At 37.3% G+C, this 21347-nt stretch overlaps 1 protein-coding gene across 1 annotated transcript in view; it reads right to left on the bottom strand.

Moving 5' to 3' along the window:
* FCHSD2 (FCH and double SH3 domains 2) overlaps positions 1-21347 on the bottom strand; it is a 303207-nt gene that overhangs the window by 158931 nt on the left and 122929 nt on the right. Inside the window, exon 4 of the mRNA XM_021704593.1 lies at positions 7665-7741. Coding sequence (XP_021560268.1) covers positions 7665-7741 — 77 coding nt within the window. The remainder of the gene's footprint in view (positions 1-7664; positions 7742-21347) is intronic.

The raw sequence follows: 21347 nt of genomic DNA on the forward strand, positions 1-21347 counted from the left end.
GAGAGAGAGAGAATCTTAAGCAGGCTCCATGCCCAGTACCAAGCCAACGAGGGGCTTGATCTCATGACCCTGAGATCAGGGCCTGAGCTGAAATCAAGAGTTGGATGTTTAACCAACTGAGCCACCCAGGTGCCCCGCTCGTGGTCTCTCTGGATTTAATTTAAATAAGGCCTTAGCCTCCACCATTCTTCTGACATTGCTTGTCAAGGTCATCAAATACCTCCTTATGGCTAACCCAATAGTCAATTCAAACTTTGGTCCTATTATCCAATTTATCAGTAGAACTGACCTAGTTTATCCTTCTTGAAATGCTTTTTTCCCTTAGCTTCTAAGACATCACTCTCTTGTGGTCTACTCCTATCTCACTAGCCACTCTTTAGTCTCCTTTACTGATTCCTCTTTATCTCACTGCCCTGTAAGTGCTGGAGTGCCCCTGAAGTTAGTCCCCAGGCCTCTCTTCTCTAACGACACTCACTCTTTAGATATGCTCATTGAGGCTCATGGTTTTAAATACCGTCAATATACTAACTATTCCCGAATTTTTATTTCCAGCCCAGACATCTTTCCTAACCTCCAATTGCCTATTTAACATATCCAACTTGGACATCTAGTAGGCATCTTAAGACTATAATGCCCAAAACCAAATTCTTGAAATCTGTTGTCAACTGATTCCATCTCAGTGATACCGTTTGTTCAAGCCAGAAGCCCTAGAGTCATCACTGATTTTTCCTTTTTCTCTCATATCCCACATTTGATCCACCCAGAAATCCTGTTCAGTAGACTTTAAAAATACTATGGAATCTGATTACTGTCTGTCTCCTCCACTGCTACTATCCTGGTTTAGGGAGCATTATCTTGTGCTTGGATTACTGAAACAGCCCCCTAAATGACCTCTCTGCTTTTGCTCATTTCCCTAAAGTCTGTGCTCTACACAATACAGCCACGGCGGTGCCACCACTTCCCACGACACTGTATTCTCCTTACTATGTTCACTCTCCTTATCACCGATACATAATGTTTAATTATTCATATGTTTATTGTCTTGTCTCCTCTCACTAGAATGTAGGATCCATGAAGCAGAAGCTTTGTTTTATTAACTCTTGTATCTTCAGCACCTAGAACAGGGTCTGGCACAGCAGGCATTCAATACATAGTTAGTGGAGGAAAGAGAGGAGGGAATGACGTAGTCTAGATGTGAACCCAGATCTGTCTGGCTACCAAACCTCTGCTCTGCTGCTGATATAAGATTGCTCTTGGTCCCAGTAATAATGCTAACAAAAAAGAAGGGTCTCTTCACTCTAATAAAGGTACCAAGCCTTGTGTATCCTAAGTCCTTTGTGTATGTCTAACGTAATTTTTGCCTCAATATCTCCTGCGCTATTATTTTCTTACCTTTTTTTGTTAAAATGAGTCTTCTTTTAAATTAAAATGGTATTTTATAACTTCATACTCTAACTGAAAAACAAAGGACACTTGCCATAATAATTAAGTTATAACTAGTAAAACTTAAAAAATGTTCATCCATATACCACCTAAAATCATGCTGGCCTATCTCCCATATGGATATCACAATGGAAAAGAGAGAAAACTTTATCAGGAATAATCATAATTAAGAAACAAACCAGGGCGCCTGGGTGGCTCAGTTGGTTAAGCGACTGCCTTCGGCTCAGGTCATGATCCTGGAGTCCCGGGATCGAGTCCCGCATCGGGCTCCCTGCTCAGCAGGGGGTCTGCTTCTCCCTCGGACCCTCCTCCCTCTCATGCTGTCTCTCTCTGTCTCATTCTCTCTCTCAAATAAATAAATAAAATCTTTAAAAAAAAAAAAAAAAGAAAGAAACAAACCAAACAATTTACTTTGACTGTGGTGGTGGTCACACAAATCTACAAATGTGAGAAAACCCTACAGAATTTAATATGTACACACACAAATGAGTGCATGTAAAACTGGTGAATTCTGAATTAGATTGGTGGATTCTATCAATACAAGTTTCCTGGCTGTCATACTGTGTTACAGTTATGTAAGATATTACCACTGGGAGAACTGGGTGAAGAGTATAAGAGGGCTCTTGGTATTAGTTTTTACAACTGCATATGAATCCACAACTATTTCAAAATAGAAAGTAAAACTAAAATTAATAAACAAAATCATACATCTTCCCTAGGCCTAAAAATGTAACACTGTACATCAGGAAGATTCTAGAAAATGTGGCATATGAGCTCATAATTTAAGATTAATTTATATAGTAACTGATAACAAGGAGAAAATATAGTGTTTAATAAATAAGTGTTCAGGGGTGCCTGGGTGGCTCAGTCATTAAGCGTCTGACTTCGGCTCAGGTCATGATCCCAGGGTCCTGGGATCGAGCCCCGCATCGGGCTCCCTGCTCGGCGGGAAGCCTGCTTCTCTCTCTCCCACCCCCTCTGCTTGTGTTCCCTCTCTCGCTGTGTCTCTCTGTCAAATAAATAAATAAAATCTTTAAAATAAATAAATAAATAAATAAGTGTTCATGTAGTGTTATTCTTGCTAATAAGAAGGGAGAATATTCTAAGTGTAGGTAACAGAGGTAAAGGCAGAGAGGATGACTGATTTCAGTCTATTTGAGGTGTGGTAAGAACTGCAATACAATTGCAGCTTGAGGTGTCCACAGGTTAGGGAACTAAGGATAAGAAAAGGAGAAATGGCCATAGATGAGGAGAGAAAAGTAATTTGGGGCCAGTTTTCTTTATAGTTTTGATATTAAAAAATATTTTAGGGGGTGCCTGGGGTGGCTCAGTCAGTTAAGTGTCCGACTCTTGATTTCAGCTCAGGTCATGATTTCAGGGTCATGAGATTGAGATCGAGCACAGTGTGGAGTCTGCTTAAGATTCTCTCTCTCCCTCTCCTCCCCACTCATGCTCTCTCTCTAAAAAAATTTAATAAACAAACTAAAAATAAACAAACTTTTAAATTTCATCCATTGGCAAGGAGAAACACAGGCAATCTTCAAGCAGGGGAGTGACACTAGGCCTATTTTACAAAGACACGCTGGGAGTTGGTGGTATTGTAGCTAATGAAATTATGAAAGGGAGAGATCACAGGCAGAGAAGCCGCTGTTTAACATTCCTAAGACAGGATGAGATCTAGAAAGAAGTCAAACTTGGAGGCAGCTGACTTTTTGGTTCCCAAGCTGAAGAGTTAATAAAAACATAGAATCATTACTAGTTTATAGGCAATATTTAAAGACAGGAATAAGACGGATAAGATTACTTAGAACAGTCGCTAGAGAGCTGAGGGAACTTTGAGAAACACATATAGAAAGGACCTGCTATGGTCTGAATGTCTGTGTCCCCCCAAAATTCATATGTAGAAATCCTAACCTCCAAAGATGATGGTATCAGGAGGTGAGGCTTTGGGGAGATGATTAGGTCATAAGGCAGATTATAATGTGCCCTTTTAAAAAGAGACCCCTCAGAGCTCCCAAACCCCTTCCACCATATAAGAACATGCTAGAAGTTAAGAATCCTGCAACTCAGAAGAGGGATTTGCCCAGAACCCACGCTGGCATCCTGGTCTTGGACTTCCAGCCTCCAAAAGGATGAGAAATAAATTTGTTACTTATAAACCATCCAGTCTGTGGTATTTTGTTGTAACAGCCTGAACAGACTAAGAGCTGAAAATCTGCCCTAAAAGACTAAAAAAAAAAAAAAAGTCCAAGGGAAAGTAAAGTCACAGTTGTCTAGTCTTAAGGCAAATGGGGGTGGTTTAATGCCATTAAATAGTTTGTTTCATTAGACTGACAAATATTTTAAAAGACTCATCACATGCTCTTTTGGTAAAAAATAAAAATTCTAATCCATTAGAAGAAATGTAAAATACAGGGGCGCCTGGATGGCTCAGTTGTTAGGCATCTGCCTTCGGCTCAAGTCATGATCCCAGGGTCCTGGGATCAAGCCCCACATCGGAGTCCCTGCTCCCCGGGAAGCCTGCTTCTCTCTCTCCCACTCCCCCTGCTTGTGTTCCCTCTCTCACTGTGTCTCTCTCTGTCAAATAAATAAAATCTTAAAAAAAAAAAAAAGTAAAATACATTGATATAGAGTTTATGAAGTATTATTTAAAATGTCAACATTTTAAATGCATAAACCCTTGACCCAGCATTTCCCCCTTTAAGAATTTATAAATAAAAAGAATATAATTTATAAATAAAAAGAATTCACCCCATAGATATACTTTCATAGTGCACAAAGATATAACTACATGTATACATGCATTATTCACTGCAGCATTATTTGCAATAGTAATAAACCGAATTATTACCAACCAAAAAATGGGTAACAGAACTACAGTCTACCCATATTGTAACACTAACACAAATATTTAAAAGAATGGGGGACCTGAACATATTGACCTAAAAGGATGTCTAAACAGACTTCTTAAGTGTGTGTGGGGGGAGCGTTACAGAAGCATATGTATACAATAATTCCAGTTCTGTTAAGAAGAACAAAACTGTATATGTTCATGTATGTGTCACACAGGAGAGATATGGAAGAAAAGGCCATATGCTTTTAACAGCACTTACTCTAAGGGAACAGCAGTGTGAATGAGAGGCTTGGGAAAGAGGGTGAGGCTGCACTTCATACTCTTTATACTCTGTTGCACATGTATTACTTTGGTAAGAATTTTTAAAATACAAATACAAATATAAATACAAAAAAAGTTAAAAGAGAAATTTAAAACAACTAGAACTAAAATAAATTCCTAATAAACAAAAAAATTGGCAATTGCCATTCTCACCCTTGATCCTGATCTTTCTATTACCTTTTTTCACAAAGCCACCATCATCCTCTCAGCTACCTAAATTAAAAAACCTAGGGGTCACTGGGGGTGGGGGACTCAGCCATTAAAAAAAAGAAATCTTACCACTTGCGATGACGTGGATGGAATTAGAGGGTATTACGCTAAGCAAAATATGTCAATCAGAGAAAGCCAATTATATGATTTCACTTATATGTGGAATTTAAGAAACAAAACAGGATCATAGGAGAAGGGTGGAAAAAATAAGGTAAGACAAAATAAGCAGGGAGACAAATCATAAGAGACTCTTAACTGTAGGAAACAAACAGTTGCTGGAGGGGAGGTTGTGGGGGATGGGGTAACGGGTGATGGACATTAAGGAGGGCACATGATGTAATGAGCACTGGGTATTATATGCAGCTGATGAATCACTGAACTCTACCTCTGAAACTATTAATATACTATATGTTAATTAACTGAATTTAAATAAAATAAAATTAAAACAAAAACAACAAAAACCAAACCTCGGGGTCATTCTTTAGTCCTTCCTCTCTCTCCCTCTACTTCATTCTTCATTCAGTAAATATTTATTACCAAGCGCTTTCTATGTTCTAAGAGCTATTTTAGATACTGAGAAAACTACATTCTAGTTTGATAGTTATAGAACTGTTTATAGTTTGTCTCAGAACAAATTTGACACACACAAAAAACAAAACTGCCAAATCAATTGTAAGTCCTCTAACCTCCATTTCCTAAATACCACTGAAATCTCCCCCACAACCTAATATCTACTGCTAATTTTCATTGTTCAAATAAGAGACAATGAGAAATTAAATTCCTGTAATTTTATCCTTTCCAAATTCTTCACATCTCTTTAATCCACCTTCAAACTATTAAAAGTGAAGTTGAACATGTCGTTCCTCTTGCAGAAATTTTTCAATGCTTCCATTATCTTCTGAATAAGAAAAGAAACTCTAATATGTAAAGTCCTTCCCAATGCCTGTCTATGTATCCTTTGGGTCCACCTCTCCTCTCACCCTCCAACCCACGTACTTCACACCAGCTAGGAGGACTGCTAAGGTTACCTAACATCCATATTTTCTCATGCCTCCATGCCTTTAAGGCGTTACTTCTGCTTAGAATTCCTTTTGCTCAACCCTAGCAAACTCCTGTATATTCTTTAAGATTCAGATTTAGAAGTCTCGGTTTTCCTCTACAGTCCTAATGTACCTCTCCACTCCTAACCCAATACCACAACTATTTATAGTAGCTATCTCCTATAATTTCCGTAAGGACAGGCACCACACCTCACAGTCTCTCTGATCCTAAAATGTATTTTAACAGCTAGCATGTAGTAGATATTTTACATCCATCTCGTGAATAAAGAATGAATCAATGACTGTTTAAACAGTGGTGTGACCTTGAGTAATAAGGTGTATAACCTGAGATTTAATTTCCTAACATATAAAGGGAGGGTGACTATATGTACCTTGCAGGGTTGTTTTGATAACTACAAGATAAGTTGAAATTCCTAGCATGCTGTCTGGTATTTAGTAAATATTTAGTAAAAGTTGGCTTAACATACTTTTAGAAATAAGGTTGTACAAACTACTCAGGGAGCAGAGCCTTTCTATCCTTACTTCTTTGGTAACCTTAATCCTGAATTTCAAACAAATTTAACATACAGCATAACTATAAGCTGGAGTCCTTTATTTTCCAGTTAACAATCTCTTCCTTGGTCAGGCTTTCTTCATGCTAGCAATACTGAACTATTTAACATTCTTTCTCTCATTCAAGGTTTTTGCTCTACTTGTCTCTTTTGTCTACAGTTTCATCTCTTCCCTCTTTCCCTCTTAGCTAAATTTTAAAGATACTGGAAAGTCCACAAGAAAATCTAGTTTTATTTAGTTTCCTGTTTTGCTCTATTAGTCTATAGCAATTATATAAATCTATTACTTAAAGCTGATCATGCCCCATCCACGTTATCAGTCAGTCCTGCAACTGTGAATAACTGCTATAATTTCTTATTTATCTTTCAGTTTTCTAATGCTGTTAAGAATTTACCTGATGATGTCAGTCTTCACTGACAATCCAGCAACATGACTTCATATTCAGACTCCATGCCATACACTTGAATACTGATTCTTAATTATCCTGGATTCTCTCTGCTATTGTGTCATAGGCATTAGTTTTAACTGCAAGCTCTGAAAGCTTGTCTTTGAGTTCTGGTTCCCTTAATACTAAGGACAGTCTTGAGCATAAAAGCCAATAAACACTTCCAAATTAACTTCAAAAAAAAAAAAAGACATAAAATCCTAAACAAAACTACAAATACTTTAAACGTATCTGTAGGTCACTGAGGACACAATTTATATTCCATTATCATCCACCTTCTTTAAAATTTGTATGTGGGATATTGACTAGCCAATTTCTGAATACCCTATTCTGTGTGTGTGTGTGTGTGTGTGTGTGTAAAACTTTTCCCTAGGCTCATAAAATTCCACCTCTCCAAATTTACAATTTCAGAATTAAAAAACACGACAGAACACTACAATCTCGTTTCATTATTGTTGCAATAATGTGTTTTATCTATAGGTCACTGAGGAAACAATTTGTGTTCCATTCTAATCTACCTTCTTTAAATTCCTTATGTGGGTAGTAATCAGTTAAACAAAACACAACTTGGCTTAATACATAAGAAAACTATTTTATACATATTATTTACATATGTTATAGAACATTAACATTTTCTGATAATTTTGAATTTATGTCTAAAAACCTAGCAAAGAAAAGCAATTTTTTAAAACACTGAAGTCTACATTATCTATATATGACATGGCTCTGAATGAAACCATTTTTAGAGAAAATGGGCAAGATCTATTTACTAAGTTACCTGTAATCACTCCGTTCATCAGCTTTTATTCCAGGCCAATCTCTCTTCAGATACTGACTAGCCAACTTCTGGATACCCTGTTAAAATACATATATATACATATTTTATAAAATAAGCACTGTGCCATAAAAGAAGCTCTTTTCCTTAAAGTATATTATTTAGCAAATCTCATCTTTTCAAATGTAAATTTAATTCAGAAGGACCAATGATAAATGGTAGAACATTGCAACCTGGTTCATTCTTGTCACAGTCCTCTTTTGTCTCCATTTTTAGGAAAGGGTGAGTATAAGGCTGAAAAAACTGAAACTTAGTCGATATGCTTTTCACGTCACCAAACTACCTGACCAGCCATAAAAACAAACTACCTCTGGAATGTCACAGGGAACACATCCCCAGAGTTCCGATTACACCGCTCAACATCTCAATTCCCCACCATTCTTCTGCTGTGGCGTGGACCACATTTCTAAATCCAAACTCTCATATATCATGAAAGGCAACAACACTTTCAGTTTGGGGCAGATACATGTTCACATGTAAAATTAGTGAACATACCTTAGTGCTAACTATTCCATAGTAGTCATTTTAATTCAAGAAAGATTTTAAGGGGTTTTTTTTTCCTTTTAAAATAATTTCATGGCACAGATCACTTCAAATAAAGAAATTAGTTTTACAAAGAAATATACCTACTTACTGTTATCCATACAAAATGAATGTGGAAAAAACAATATTTGTCTACAATAGGTACTGTGGGTACCAGGATTTTAACAGACTATTTTATTGGCAAGTGAGATTAAACTACTCACTCTGAACACAGAATGTATTACTTTTAGATGGGAACATACGTGGTCCCCTAACACTCTAACAGGGTTCAATGTACAGGATTAGAAATCATCTACTTTAGGATACTCATCTCTACATGCAACTTCAAACAATAAATAAAATGCTGAGATGAAGAACAATCACATTAATTAACAGATTGCCTACTTTAAGCAGAGGCTGCCTAAGTAAAATCAATGCTGCACTCTATATATGGTACCCTTCTACTAAGGTCTACTGCCAAATCAATTTGGCATTAAATCCACTGTTGAATTAAATCCATTGTTGAGTGCTTCTATTTATCGTTATTTCAATGAACCCAAAGGGTAGCAGGAACTGTAGAGAAGCTCCTTTGAACCTCAAGTTCCTCCTGAACTTGGCAATAGTTTGGTTTTGCTACTGCAAGGCACTGTGTCTTCTGAGAACTCACAACTGCATATGCACAATACTTGCATACCTTGCACTTTGTGGAGCCCAATCACTAAGATTTCCCTGAATGTGTAGAGTACTTTTTCACCTTTGTACCTTCTTCATATTGCTATTTGCATGAAATATCTTCCCATCATGCCCATTCCTACCGGCTGAACTCTCACCACCCTGCCTTTAAGCTGATTTTTAAATTTCCTAACACCAAATATTCAAAATTATATATAGGAAAATGTGAAAAATTTTATTTTCTAGGTATTTAATTTCATTTCATCAAAATAGAATAGTTTATTCTTCTTTCTGCAGTTACTAGCTGGAATTCTTTTTTAAAGAGCTACCTCTCCTGAACTATTTGGTTATCCTGAGGTACAGTTCTTAGAAGAAAGGCAAGATAAATATTTGGTTGTCCAGTTTTGCCCAAAGGTGAACAATGAATTTTTAAAGTAACATTATGAACTCATATATTTTTTTTTTTTAAAGATTTATTTATTTATTTGAGAGAGCGAGAATGAGAGAATGAGAGAGAGAGAGAGTACATGAGAGGGGGGAGGGTTAGAGGGAGAAGCAGGCTCCTCACCGAGCAGGGAGCCCGATGCGGGACTCGATCCCGGGACTCCAGGATCATGACCTGAGCCGAAGGCAGTTGCTCAACCAACTGAGCCACCCAGGTGCCCTGAACTCATATATTTTAAATAATGGATGTGTTTCAACTTATTGCAGTCACTACTCTTTTGATTCTATAATTGTTAATCCGTGGTAAGGAGTCCCTCCCAGTTGGCTACCACATCATGACCCCAATAAGCTTTGATAGTTTGTTTTCTTTAACAGTTTCCATTCCAGATCTGCAGTAAACTAGTTTTCTAAGGAATTCTGATTCCTTTCAGAGAGAAACAAGATTCAGAGACCATAATCTAGGCACTACCTTATTCTTCAGGTCTTTGTGTCTTTCTCTAAAAGACTTTTTGTAATCATTGTATACAAAGTAGCTCACCCTCCACCCAGTTACTGTCTCACACCACCCCCACTTATTCATAATCCTTATTATGTTGTTACTATTTGGTTTAAATATATTTTATCTGTTTACTGATTATAAACTCCACCAAGTAGGCATCTTTTTTTTAAATCACGATGTCTCCAGGCTATAGCAAAGAAGCTAGCATTTAGTTGATGCCAATAACATTCACTAATTGCACAAATAAATACCACCTACATTATTCTATTTCCAATGTATAATACCCAAACTCCTTCTGTGTTTTTGCCATTCTCAGTTAGAAATGTCTAAATCAAAATTTCTCTGGTTCCTCACTTTTCCTCAGGGGAGAAAAAAAAAAAAGTACTAGATTTCTAAGATTATGACCAGGTGGTTTTAGTATAATAAATAAGTTCCTTTGTAAAATTACAGTCAAATTTGACCATTTCCATATTGGAAGAAAACATATGTGTGGATACTCCAAAGCAATGAAAACCAAAAGTACCAGAAATTTATTCCATTCCTAGAAGGCACTGAGCATTAATTTTTGTGCAGGTTCAAATAAATGAAAAGAACTCATAATATATGGACAGGAATAAGAAGTATGTAACATAAAATGGGAGGTAACACATAGTTACTACCAAATAAGTGGCAATATGTGATGTAATTCCCAGGTGAGGAAAAGATCACCTGATATTTTCTTAACAACTTACATTTAAATGAAATGATAGCTGACTTATTCAGTTTAATGACTGCCAAAGTGGTTGCAGAACATTTCATACAGATCATAATATATGAGCCTCAGATTATGAGGAGGACTAAGAAGGCAGAATGACAGCACTCAAAATTTATATATAAAACAAATGAACTTGACAAGCATTTCAACACATTTGTTTCTCTTTACTCTGTTAGGTCTTGTTATAACCACAGAGAAATTGGACATCTAAGAGAATACCATAATTTACTTAAGATCATATAACTAGGGGTGTCTGGGTGGATCAGTCGTTAAGCGTCTGCCTTCGGCTCGGGTCATGATCCCAGGGTCCTGGGATCGAGCCCCACATTGGGCTCCCTGCTCCGCGGGAAGCCTGCTTCTCCCTCTCTCACTCCCCCTGCTTGTGTTCCCTCTCTCGCTGTGTCTCTGTCAAATAAATAAAATCTTTTTAAAAAAATAAACTGCTTGTTTAAAAAAAAAAAAGATCATATAACTAGTTAGGTTTCAGTCAGAATCCCTACTTATCATTCTAAATCTTTGCCAAAAAAACCATCATTTTAGAGTGGATTTTATCTAATTCTTTAAAAAATTTCTGAAATTACTTTAACTTATCTTTTTTTGTGCATTGTAAGTTACAATAGCAATTTCTAGAGCTCTGAACCACAAAGTTGAACTGTATTAAACTGAATGAGCCCTTTAGAGATGAGATGAGGGATTCATGAAATAGATAAACAGTGAGATCTTTAGATGAAAGACTTTATTCAAGTTAGCTCACAGAGGCAGGAATCATGACTTCTGTGTGCTCCATGCAGCTGTTCAAGATCTATTCTGTATGGCTGCTTAAGAAATACTCCATGGCCATTATAGGAAAGGTCTTAAATAACATTTCATGTCTCTGAAAGCATTCTATACTTAAATTAAGTTTCCCTTTCAAGTTATACTTAAAGCTACATCTTATGAATAAAAAGTCTGTATACACAGAAAATAAAATCTATCCTAATTAAGAGGCTAAGAAAAATCTATGGCCACAAATTTTCTAAGAGGTGTTTTTTTTTTTTTTTTAAATCACTCCCCCATGCCACAACATTATTCCCTAAAACTGGTGCACTAGCCATATAATACTTATTTATATTTAACTGAGCATCACTGATGGACCACATTGATTTGATTTCCAATATAGTTTACTCTGCAGCAGTGGTTTCCATAAAAATGTACTATTAATACACTCTTTGGAACATCCAATAACATCCCATTCCAACCTTTTAAAAAGCTATAGTGTCTGATGTAAGACTTGCTTTGTTTTACCTCTCAATAACACTTGCTATATTGCTCTAACAAGTGAAGCAACACAAAGAAAGCCACTGTTCAGCAGACACTGGGAAATGAACTGATGGCTTAACCTTTTGCCCATTTACCACAGCAAGCTGAGTAAGAGTGTGCTCCATGGCTCACACACATTATTCCATACCCATTCCATCCCCTTAACATACAGAGAAACTAAGATTTAAATTTTACTAAGGATCTGCCATCAGATGGCTCTTCAAAATTATAGGACACCATGTTATTTATTTTTTTAAAGATTTTATTTATTCATTTGAGAGAGAGAGAGGGCGTGCATGAGCAGGAGGAGGGGTGGGGGGAGGGACAAGCACACTCCACACCGCTCCCCCTCCACCCCCCACCAACACAGGGAGCCCTACGTGGGGCTCATTCCCAGGACCCCAAGATCATGACCTGAGCCGAAGTCAGACGCTTAACCAACTGAGCCACCCAGGTGCCCCAGACACCATGTTATTTATATGCTATACACCTTTTTGTTGTGACATTCCCAAGATTATGCAAATGACTTTTAAAAATTAACAAGTCCATTGCATAAGCAGGACAGTTCTCAAACTGACATAAATTATACAATAATTGTCTTTACTGTTCTTAAATTACTTTAATAGTAATGGAGAACTTCACCCCTATCCTTAAGGAAAGTTTTGAAATATTTTTCATTGTTTTCTGTGGTTCATAATTGCAGTCAGCATTAATCAGCATATTATTTTAAAGTACACAATAAACATAATATTAACATTAGCCTCATGTAATGTATTAAACATTAAATACATATTTTTAGCCTTTTCCTTTTATCAAAAATGAAGATTTTGTTTAATTACGTAAGAAAAAACAACGTCTTTAAGATTTTATTTATTTGAGAGAGAGAGAGCACGAGCAGAGGAGAGGGGCAGAGGGAGAGGGAGAAGCAGACGCCCCACTGAACAGGGAGCCCAATGCATGGCTCGATCCCAGGACTCTGGGATCATGACCTGAGCCAAAGGCAGACGCTTAACTGACTGAGCCACCCAGGTGCCCCAAGAAAGAAAAAGATCTCACAACATTTTAAATGACTTATCCTACCTGATTTGAGAACCAAACAATTAAAAAAATTTTTTTAAAAACCACGAAATTTAACATTCATTCATGATTAAAAACTCTCAAGAAACTAGAAGCAGAAGGACCATTCCTTAACCTAATAAGGGCGTATATGAAACACCTACAGCTAACATACTTCTAATGGAGAGTGAATGTACTGGGAGAGTGGTATACCCAGAGAGGGCAAAGAAGCTCCACACTCCTTCTCATATGCTTCGTCCTATGCATCTCTTCCAGCCTGCGGTTCCTGAGTTATATTCCCACTTAGAAGACTACTATAAGAGAGGACTCTGGGAAGATGGTGGAATATGAAGCAGCAGAAATCTGTCTTCCAGCCCAGACAACAGACTCAACGGCAGAACATATCTCATATAACTATTCTCGAACTCTGAAGTCTTATCTTTTTTTAAAATTAAATTTAATTTTATTTACATTCAATTAATTAACATACAGTGTGTTATTAGTTTCAAAGGTAGGGTTCAGCGATTCATCAGTTGTATATAACACCCACTGTTCATCGCATCACGTGTCCTCCTTAATGCCCATCACCCAGTTACCCCATCCCCCCACCCTCCTTCCCTCCAGCAACCCTCAGTTTGTTTCCTATGGTTAAGAGTCTTTTTCGGTTTGTCTCCCTCTCAGATTTCTTTCTTTTTTTTTTTAAGATTTTATTTATTTATTTCACACACAGAGACACAACGAGAGAGGGAACACAAGCAGGCGGAGTGGGAGAGGGAGAAGCAGGCTTCCCGCTGAGCAGAGAGCCCGATGTGGGGCTCGATCCCAGGACCCTGGGATCATGACCTGAGCCGAAGGCAGATGCTTAACGACTGAACCACCCAGGTGCCCCTCCCTCTCTGATTTCATCTTTTTAAATTTTTTCCTCCCTTCCTCTACGCTCCTCTGTTTTGTTTCTTAAATTCCACATATGAGTGAAATCATATGATAATTGGCTTTCTCTGACTGACTTATTTTGCTTAGCATAATACCCTCTAGTTCCATCCACATCGTTGCAAATGGTAAGATTTCAGTTTTTTGATGGCTGAGTAATATTCCTCTGTGTGTGTGTGTGTGTGTGTGTGTGTGTGTGTGTGTGTGTGTATACACACCACATCTTTATCCATTCATCTGTCATTGGACATCTGGACTCTTCCCATAGTTTGGCTATTGTGGACATTGCTGCTATAAACACTGGGAAGCATGTGCCCCTCTGGATCACTACATTTGTATCTTCGGGATAAACACCTACTAGTACAATTGCTGGATCGTATGGTAGCTCTATTTTCAACTTCTTGAGGAACCTCCATACTGTTTTCCAGAGTGGCTGCACCAGCTTGCATTCCCACCAGCAGTGTAAGAGAGTTCCCCTTTCCCTGCATCCTTGCCAACATCTGTCATTTCCTGACTTGTTACTTTTAGCCATTCTGATGGGTGTGATGTGGTATCTCACTGAGATGCTACCTCACTGTGGTTTTGATTTGTATTTCCCTGATGCCAAGTGATGTTGAGAATTTCTTCATGTGTCTGCTGGCCATTTGTATGTCTGGAACTCAGAAGTCTTTTCAAGGGTTACAACTTCCAGGGGACAGCTTGGACATTAAATGAAATAAATTTCAGCCAATTTCTGCTCTTAGTTCAGTAGTAGTTACCTCTTACCTCCCAGTCCAGTGGGCAGGCAGCCATACACTTATTCTTGAAATAGCCTGCAGAAGATAGGGTGGACAGTAAGAGCCCTGTCCTCCAAATGTCAGGGATCTGTGCTCTGATTACCGATTGCTGATCAGTAGGTGATATAGGAGGTGGAGACACAGAGGCACCAACACAGAGGTGGGCAGTCATTGTTGCATACCTATCCCCTACTGAAGAAAAGTCAGAGTCTAAGAAACTTTTAGGACACCATTCAAGTGGACCAACATATAAACTGTGGGAGTGCTAGAAGAAGAAAAGAGAGAAGAAGGGACAGAGAGATTATATGAAGAAATAATGGCCCAAAACTTCCCATATTTGACAAAAGACATGAATATAAACAGTCAAGAAACTCAACAAATTCCAAATAGGATGAACTCAGAGACCCACACTGAGACACATTATAATCAAACTGTCTAAAAGCAAAGAGAGAATCCTGAGGGCAGTGAGAAGCAAATCAGTACATACAAAAGGATCTTCAATAAGATTTTCAGCAGATTTCTCAACAGAAATTTGGAAGGACAGAAGATGGAGATTCATATATTCAAAGTGTTAAAAGGGGAAAAACTGCCAACCAAGAATATTATATCCAGTAAAACTGTCTTTAAAAGTGAGGGAGAGGGGCGCCTGGGTGGCTGTCGTTAAGCGTCTGCCTTCAGCTCAGGTCATGGTCCCAGGGTCCTGGGATCGAGCCCCGCATCTGGCTCCCCGCTCGGCCGGAAGCCTGCTTCTCCCTCTCCCACTCCCCCTGCTTGTGTTCCCTTTCTCTGTGTCTCTCCCTGTCAAATAAATAAATAAAATCTTTAAAAAAAAAAAAAAGTTAGGGAGAAATTAAGACACTACCAGGTAAACAAAAACTGAGGTAGTTTGTAACCATTAGACCTACTCTGCAAGAAATGTTCAAGGAATTCCTGCAGGGTGAGAGGAAAGAACACTAGACAATAGCTTGAAGCTATAAGAAGAAATAAAGATCTCACTAAAGGTAAATATATGGGCAATTATAAAAGCTAGTATTAACATTAGTTTGTAAATCTACTTTTTGTTTTCTGTATGATTTGAGACTAACACTTTTTTTAAAAAATTGTTACCCTGGGGTACCTGGGTGGCTCAGTCAGTTAAGCTTCTGCCTTCAGCTCAGGTCATGATCCCGGGGTCCTGGGATCAAGCCCCATGTCGAGGTCCCTGCTCAGTGGGGAGCCTGCTTCTCCCTCTCCCTTCACTTGTGGTCTCTCTCACTCTTTCTCACATGCTCTCTCAAATTTATAAAAATCTTAAAATATATGTATATATATTTTTAAAGATTTTATTTATTTGACAGAGAGAGAGAGCACAAGCAGGCAGAGCAGCAGGCAGAAGGAGAAGCAGGCTCTCCACTGAGCACGGAGCCCAATGCGGGACTCAATCCCAGGACCCTAAGATCATGACCTGAGCCAAAGGCAGACGCTCAACCGACTGAGCCACCCAGACACCCTAAAAAATAAAAATATTAAAAAACAAAAAAACGGTTAGTCTTTAAAAGCTAATATTACTGTAATTTTGATTTTTACATAACTTAAGAGACTAATGCATTAAAAATTTTTTTGGTTTTATGTTTTTGGACACAAAATGTATACAGATGTAATTTTGTGACATCAATAAATGAAAAAAGGGACAGCTGTAAAGGAGCAAAGTTTTTGTATGTTTCTGAAGTTAAGCTGGTATAAATTCAAATTAGTGTTATAATTTTTTTTTTAAGATTTTATTTATTTATTTATTTGACAGAGAGAAAGAGAGAGAGATATCACAAGTAGGCAGACAGGAAGGCAGGCAGAGGGAGAGGGAGAAGCAGGCTTCCCGTGGAGCAGAGAAACCGAGCAAGGCTCGATCCCAGGATGCTGGGATCATGACCTGAGCTGAAGGCAGACGCTCAACCGACTGAGCCTCCCAGGTGCCCCTAGAGTTTTATAACTTTAGAATGTTCAATGTAACCACAAAAGTAAGTACCTACTTATCAGTAATTACTTTAAATGTAAATGGATTAAACTCTCCAATCAGAAGACAGAGACGTGGGGTGGGGGAGGGCGCTTGGGTGACTCAGGTGGTTAAGCGTCCAACTCTTGATTTCAGCTCAGGTCATGATCTCAGGGTCCTGAGACTGAGCCCCAAATGGCACTCCACACTGGGCATGGAGCCTGCTTGAGATTCTCTCTCTCCCTCTGCCTTCCCTGTGCATGAGGAAGCACTCTCTCTCTCTTAAAAAAAAAAAGATCCTCCAATGTCTTTCTTTTACTCAGTTCAGACTAAAAGCATCATTACTATCATAGCACTTAAAATAGAATCATAAAAACACATTTAAAAATATGTTTCCTTGGAAAGTTACAGTTCTAATAATAAGTGGGATTTATCATCTTAATGTACTGTGTTTACACAAAACTCATAATGTTGCCTTTAGTATACATAAGAGATATAAAAGTCCCCTGCCTGAAATATGCTTAGTTCTCCACTTAATGTTGCTATTTTTTTTTTTTAAGATTTTATTTATTTATTTGACAGAGAGAGAGTGCAACAGCAGGGGGAGTGGGAGAGGGAGAGGGAGAAGCAGGCCTCCCGCGGAGCACGCAGCCCGACACGGGGCTCTATCCCAGGACCCTGGGATCATGACCTGAGCCGAAGGCAGACCCTTAACGACTGAGCCACCCAGGCGCCCCTAATGTTGCTATTATGACAATTTCATAAGAGAAAGTATATGCATAAATCCTGTTGGATGTAAACAGAGTGGACATATTAAATATCCAGTTCATATAATGCTGTTGCCAATATAAGCAGATAATTTGAAAGTTTGCTTAATAACAGGTATCCTCCCTTTAAGAGGCACAACCCTAAATCTACCTGATGTTAAATATTAAATGCCAGTTATTTAATCATTTTCATGTTCACTTCAACCATTTTCTTCCCTCCAGTCTGGTTTTTCCTACAGAGTTCCTCCATTTATTTCCAAAGCAATTCATATGCAAGCTTTAATCAAGAGAAAATCCTACTGACTAAAAGGCACTAACTTAAAGCTTACCTCTAATATTTCAATAGTTTTTATTTCACTTTCCACTTTCAGTAGACTGCTTAAGTAAGAAATGATGGCTATACTTTTATGAATGTTTTTTCTTTCTGCCACATTTTGTAAATTTTTCTTTCCAAATTTCTGGAAGCTATTAGTAAGAAAAGCAATATTTTTCACTGTGTATTACAGTCATCTTCCAATAAAGATTAGTATTTGTTGGCAAAAACCAAATTTGAGGGAGTTTATTTTGTAATATTTAAAACAGTATCAGTTGGAAAACATAAATTATGGCTTAGAGATTTTTAGAGCAAAATATATATAATTTCGGTTTATTTACATCATTAGAGTCACTAAACATTGTTTAAATTATAAGTTTTTCAAATTTTTATTGAAGTTTTATTTCAAGCCTTAGATTAGCAGATACCTATTTGTAAGCCTCTCTGACATATAAAGGTTTTTACTGGGCAGGGGGCAACAAATTGGTTGCTGTTGTTTTTAAACAATAAGAAAAGTGTTCTATGAGCCATGATTCAACTGCCTCCTTGATCTCAAAGACAGCTGTAAAAGCAGTTCCTCCTTCAGAGCAGAAACTGGAATGTATCAAATCAGCAAGCAAATAATAACTTCATGTACTTGACCCGTAGAGGGGGAAAATCCAGAAGAAATAACCAATATGTGACTGAATATAAAGACCAGTAAAAGCCAGTCTTCATCTGCCTTCTTAGATGGAGAACATATAACTAATCATTAGGACTAATATTTGAGTGCTTACTATGTGCCAGATGCTTCACATTTATTAACTAACATTTAAAACCACTGCCTTATGCAGTAGACGCAACAGAAATTTTAAAAGGCTAAGTAATTTTTATAAGATCACCCAGCTAGTTAAGCCTGGGTTCAAATGCAGGTCTTATTTCAAAGTTTAAAACACTTTCTGACCACTCAATCCACTCTGCTATAAACATACCTATATATTTTGGCTGAGGGTTGTCTAAAAGTTCTTTAAAACAGAGCTATATAAAACAAAAAGCAAAACAAACAAAAAAAACACCTATAAAAATCTAACCATAGTTCAGTCTTTGCTCAATAAATAACTGCTGAACTGAATCATTACCCATTTTGGTGAACAATTACACATATACATTTTAAAATTAATATAGTTTATTTTTTAGAGCAGTTTTAGGTTACAGGGAAATTGAACAGAAAGTATAGGGTTCCCATATACCCCCTGACTACGTAGATTACCCTAATATTAACATCTTGCATTAGTGCGATATATTTGTTACAAGTGATGAAACAACACTGACACATTAAAATCCATAGTTTACATTAGGATTCACTATTTGTGTTGTAAAGTTCTGTAGGTTTTGCCAAATGCACAATGTCATGTACCCACCACTGCATTCTCATAATAAACCCTAAAACTCCCCTGTGCTCTACCTATCTCCTTCATTCCCCTCCCTCGCAAACACTAATCATTTTACTGTCCCTATAGTTTTACCTTTTCCAGAATGTCATATATTTGGAATCATACAGTATTGCAACCCCTTCAGGTTGGCTTTGTTTACCTGACAATATTCATTTAAGGTTCCTCATCTTTTATTGGCTTAATGGTTCAATTCCTTTTAAGACTGAATAATATTCCATTTTCTGGATACACCACTGTTTATTAATCCACTCACCTATTGAAGGACATCTTGATTGCTTCCAGGTTTGACCAATTATGAATAAAGCTGCTATAGACATTCATGTCCAGGTTTTTGCGTCAACTTAAGTTTTGAACACATTTGATGTGTCCAATTGCTTGATCGTATGATAGGCTGTGTTTAACTTCCAAAAGTGGCCTATACCATTTTGCATTTCTAGTAGCATGAATTTTGAAAGTTCTGTTGCTCCACATCCTAGCTAACATTGGGTGTTGTCAGTGTTTGGATTTTAGTCATTCAAACAAGTGTGTGTAGTGGTATCTCATTGGCAATTCCCTAATGACATATGATGCTAAGCATCTTTCATATGCTTATTTGCTTTTGGCCTATCTTGTGGAGGTATCTGTGCAAGTCTTTTGCCTACTTTTTAATTAGGTCATTTGTTTACTTATTATTGAGTTTTAAGATTTCTTTGTATAATCTGGATTCAAGTCCTTTATCAGATACATGTTTTGCAAATATTTTCTCCCAGTCCCTGGCTTATCTTTTCATTTTCTTAACAGTATCTTTCATAGAGAAGTTCTTAATTTAACACCTATTATTTTTAACACTGAGTCCTCATTAACTTAGGTTAAGGTCTTTAGGCTTTAGGAATCAGATCAGTGAAAAAAAAAATCTAAGCCTTGAAGGTTAATTCTAGTAGATTAAGTATGAAATTTTACTCTAATGCAGTGAACTGATGGTGAAAATTACATAAAATCTAAATTTTGTGATAAACATAGAAGTCTGAACTAAACTCTTCATAAAATAAGAAATTTTTATGCAAATAATTGTTTGTAATTTAGCTGTTTTGAAAGTTTCAGTCACTACAGTGTTCCCTTGAAATATGGATAATGTATGACATCCTATTCTACATAATTTCTCATTCTTAATGCTTCTAACAATACCAGCAAAGAAAACAATTTTCGCAAATTCAATTCAATAAATCTTTGTTACAAAGTAACATGTTATCTTGCTTTTGAATGGTCCTTTATCAAGAAAAGGGTAAAATACAATTATATACAAAGTGCTATGGGGTAACAGCAAAAACTGCTGAACAGATCTGAGAGAGAAGACAAGGAGAGCTAGGGTAAGTTTCACAGTAAAACTGATAATTTGATCTGGGCCTTGAAGGAAGAAGTATAAAGGATTTCCCAGTGACGAAAGAGAGAGGAAAGGATATGCATGAACAAATATGTCAAGCATAAAAGAAGTAAGGAACAGGGAGTCAGATAACCCTGGGTTTAAATCCTGGTTCCATTACTTTCCAGTAGTCAATACTAAACAAGTTATATCTCTTCTCTAACAGTTATTTTCCTTACTTTAAAACAGAAGTAAATTCACACCTTATAGGACATGTAAAATTAGGTAAAGTTACTTTTAATAAGCATTCAATAAATATTAAATTACCCATTGACATTTAAAGGAGAGAACCATAATCAGATCTTTATTTCAGAATGATGACCATGGTGCTGATGTGGAAGATTCATTATAAAGAGAAAGAGGAAGCAGGGTGATATAATTAGGAAGCTATTGTATTTGGTCTCAGAAGTAGAAAGAGAAAAGAACTAGCTAGTAATAGCTGCTCCAAAACACAAGTGACAACCTGGAACTAATCAGGTATGGGAAGGGGGAAGAAACTGTAATCAAGATTGACTAAGCATACTTATGAATTTCTTGCTTAATGTTGATCATACATTAAAAATCTAAAAGCTACTTGGCTACTATCAAAACACAAAACAAAGCAGAAAATAAGTGTTCACGAGGATGTAGAGAAATTAGAACCCTTGTGCACTGTTGGTGAGAATGTAAAATGGTACAGCCACTATGGTAAACAGTACAGAGGTTCCTTAAGAAATTAAACGTAGATGGGGGTGCCTGGGTGGCTTAGTCTTGTTAAGCTCAGCAGGGAGTCTACTTGAGATTCTCTTTCTGC

The sequence above is a fragment of the Neomonachus schauinslandi genome, chromosome 11 (genome assembly GCF_002201575.2).
Source record: "Neomonachus schauinslandi chromosome 11, ASM220157v2, whole genome shotgun sequence".
Lineage (NCBI taxonomy): Eukaryota > Metazoa > Chordata > Mammalia > Carnivora > Phocidae > Neomonachus > Neomonachus schauinslandi.